The sequence below is a fragment of the Suillus discolor genome, assembly GCF_016758755.1.
Source record: "Suillus discolor strain FC423 chromosome Unknown F5147scaffold_195, whole genome shotgun sequence".
Taxonomy (NCBI): Eukaryota; Fungi; Basidiomycota; class Agaricomycetes; order Boletales; family Suillaceae; genus Suillus; species Suillus discolor.
Window position 1 is genome coordinate 1,714 of NW_024541442.1, and position 2,657 is coordinate 4,370.

The 2,657-nt window shown below is 50.3% G+C and overlaps 1 protein-coding gene across 1 annotated transcript; it reads left to right on the top strand.

The window, feature by feature from the left end:
- Positions 1 to 488: 488 nt before the first annotated feature.
- F5147DRAFT_795047 (uncharacterized protein) lies at positions 489 to 2,435 on the top strand (the record flags this gene model as incomplete). The annotated part of the gene is made up of 1 exon (XM_041443151.1): positions 489 to 2,435. One exon carries the CDS (start codon positions 489 to 491, stop codon positions 2,433 to 2,435), a length of 1,947 nt encoding a protein of 648 aa, XP_041284593.1.
- Between the last annotated feature and the right edge of the window lie 222 nt (positions 2,436 to 2,657).

The window sequence follows — 2,657 nt, forward strand, 5'->3', positions numbered from 1 at the left end:
AATAGTAATTCCACTGAAGTGAGTGATGAAGAACTGCGCCTCATTCACAACTTTCTTGTGCAGCAAAGCGTATGTCATCATGAACCTCGCAAGCAACCATCTTAAGCTGAAAACTTGGTCAACAGGCCGTACCCCCGCCGTAATTCACATTCTCACCAGATTGGTACTAGAATAGTGTCTTGCCGCTGGCTTGTCGGAGACAATATGACATGCGTATTTGAAGGGACGCTGGATGCATTCAGAACCCATGTCATTGGATGTCATCTCCAAGTGTCTCGCGGTGCGGTAATAGTACCATGTCATTGGCAAGGTTGCAGAAGGCTTCTTGGTTTAGTACCAAGTGGCACTCTGACTAGGACCCCGGAAATTCTCGGATCCCAGTACTGCGCTCACCAGCGTTCTAGACGTCGCCGACGTCAAAGCTTCCAAACCTAGTACCAATACACGCCAGTTCAACTCCAACAGGTATACTGTTGTCTTCAGAGTTAATGGCTACCGGGAAGTCGCGTCCAACGCCATTGGGGACCGGCAATACGGGCACTCGTGCTCCTACTCCCACAAATAGAATCAGAGCATCCCATCGTAACACAGTATCATTGCTGTTGACAAGAGACGAAATCATGCTACAAGAATACGACGTCAAAGACAAAGAAAGCAGCGTCACATTCTTAGAGAAGTCCCCCTTCCGTCATCTAGGCGAACCTATGTCGAACGAAAGCTTAATATTAACAATTCTTCACATCACTCAGTACACAGGCATCCCTCGAACAGCTATAGAAGGACTAAGGGCTGTCGCAGTACTCCTCGAAGACAACCTCAACAGTACTCAATCCCTAACTTCAACCACCCAGCAGCTTGCCGACTCTCTTACGACATCGCTCTCGGCCCAAGTCGTGGCCAACCTTTCGTCATCGCTCTCAGCACACGTCATAGCAGCTATCTCGCCTCAAATAGCTTCCATACTCACCACGTCAGAAAGCCTCAAATCAAACGTCGAAAAACTAGCAAAATTCAAATCAGACTTGGAAGCAAACTCCGAAAACATCAGCACAACCACATCTGCCTCAGCAGCTGCCACACGAGCGGAGAAGGCAGCAGATGCCGTATTGAACAGTATCTCTGACGTTAAAAACGCATTACTAACAGCTCACCCACCCTCCAACCAGCCGAATAGCGCCCTTTCATATAGCGCAGCAGTACGACAGAACACCCAACTCCCAGCACCGGTCTCGGCAGCACTCATACGTGCAGCAACCAAAGAGCGCCAGATTCTACTTGAACCAGCAACAGGCGGGAGGATATACGAGCCTAACGACAACTCAATAGATATAGCAAAGAAAATCAAGAACGCATTTGCAGCAACCTCGACCGAAGACTCACCCGAGATACAGATCAAGGCTACCACTCGCTTGAGAAACGGGGGACTCATAGTTGAACTAACTACGGCAGAAGCGGCAAACTGGCTACGTGCACCAGAAAACAGACTGAAAGTCACAGGCGCCCTAGAATCCCCAGTATACATCAAGGAACGACGCTTCACCATCATTGTCCCATTCCTACCAGTAACACTCGGCATCGAGGACGCAGAATGGCGTCGCGCAGCAGAGGAGGAAAACAGCCTACCGATAGGCTCCATAGAAGCGGCTGGCTGGATCAAACCCAGAATCTGGAGATCACCAGGCCAGAAAGTAGCTCACGCTCTATTCCACTTCGCAGATCCAAAGGCGGCCAACACAACACTACGCGATGGTATTTACATCAATCAAGAAAAATACCACCCACGCAAGGACAAGAGGGAACCGGTAAGATGCGTCAAATGTCAACTCTGGGGCCACATAGCAAAGGATTGTAATGCCTCAACGGATGTATGCGGGACTTGCGGCAAGAATCACAGGACCAATGAATGCAATGCCTACAAAACATTCTACTGCGTAAGCTGCAACTCACAGAATCATGCGAGTTGGGACAGGAATTGCCCAGAGTTCGGAAATAGATGCGCAGGAATCGACGCTAAGCTCCCAGAAAACTCGATGCCCTATTTCCCCACTGACAAAGACTGGACACAGGTAATGCTGCCTCCAAAGCCAGCGCCCTATCGAAAACCTATCGAACAGCCGCCACCTGAAGCTAGACCCCCTCTCCGTCAAACTAACCTCCCTTACGAAAACAGAAGAAACTATGGCAAGCCATTGCGAGGCATGCCCACACAATTTGGCCGTTCCCACCTCCGCGCATTCACTCCAACAGGCTCTAACTCGATCCCACTCCCTCCAGGCTGGGACAAGGACCCCCCCTCGGCCAGCAACTCAGCAACAAACTTCACCTACAAATGCAACCGCGCCGTCAACCCCCATTCATCCTTCCACCAACGAGCCATCAACTCCTGCCTCCATTCTGTCCTACCCCACCTCTTCCCCCTCCTCCTCTTGCAATGATACCCCACGGACCCCTACCCCATCTAATGTCTGAACAACCGAACAACTCAACGACCCGGCTACGAATCTGGCAACAAAACATAAACACCTCTTTAATCGCCCAACATTCCCTTCTCAACAGCCCCATCGCCCGCGAATGGGACGTAGTAGCATTACAGGAACCGCACATCAACCGAATGAAAAACACCATATCCTCACTGTACTTTCATGCAGTCTATCCTA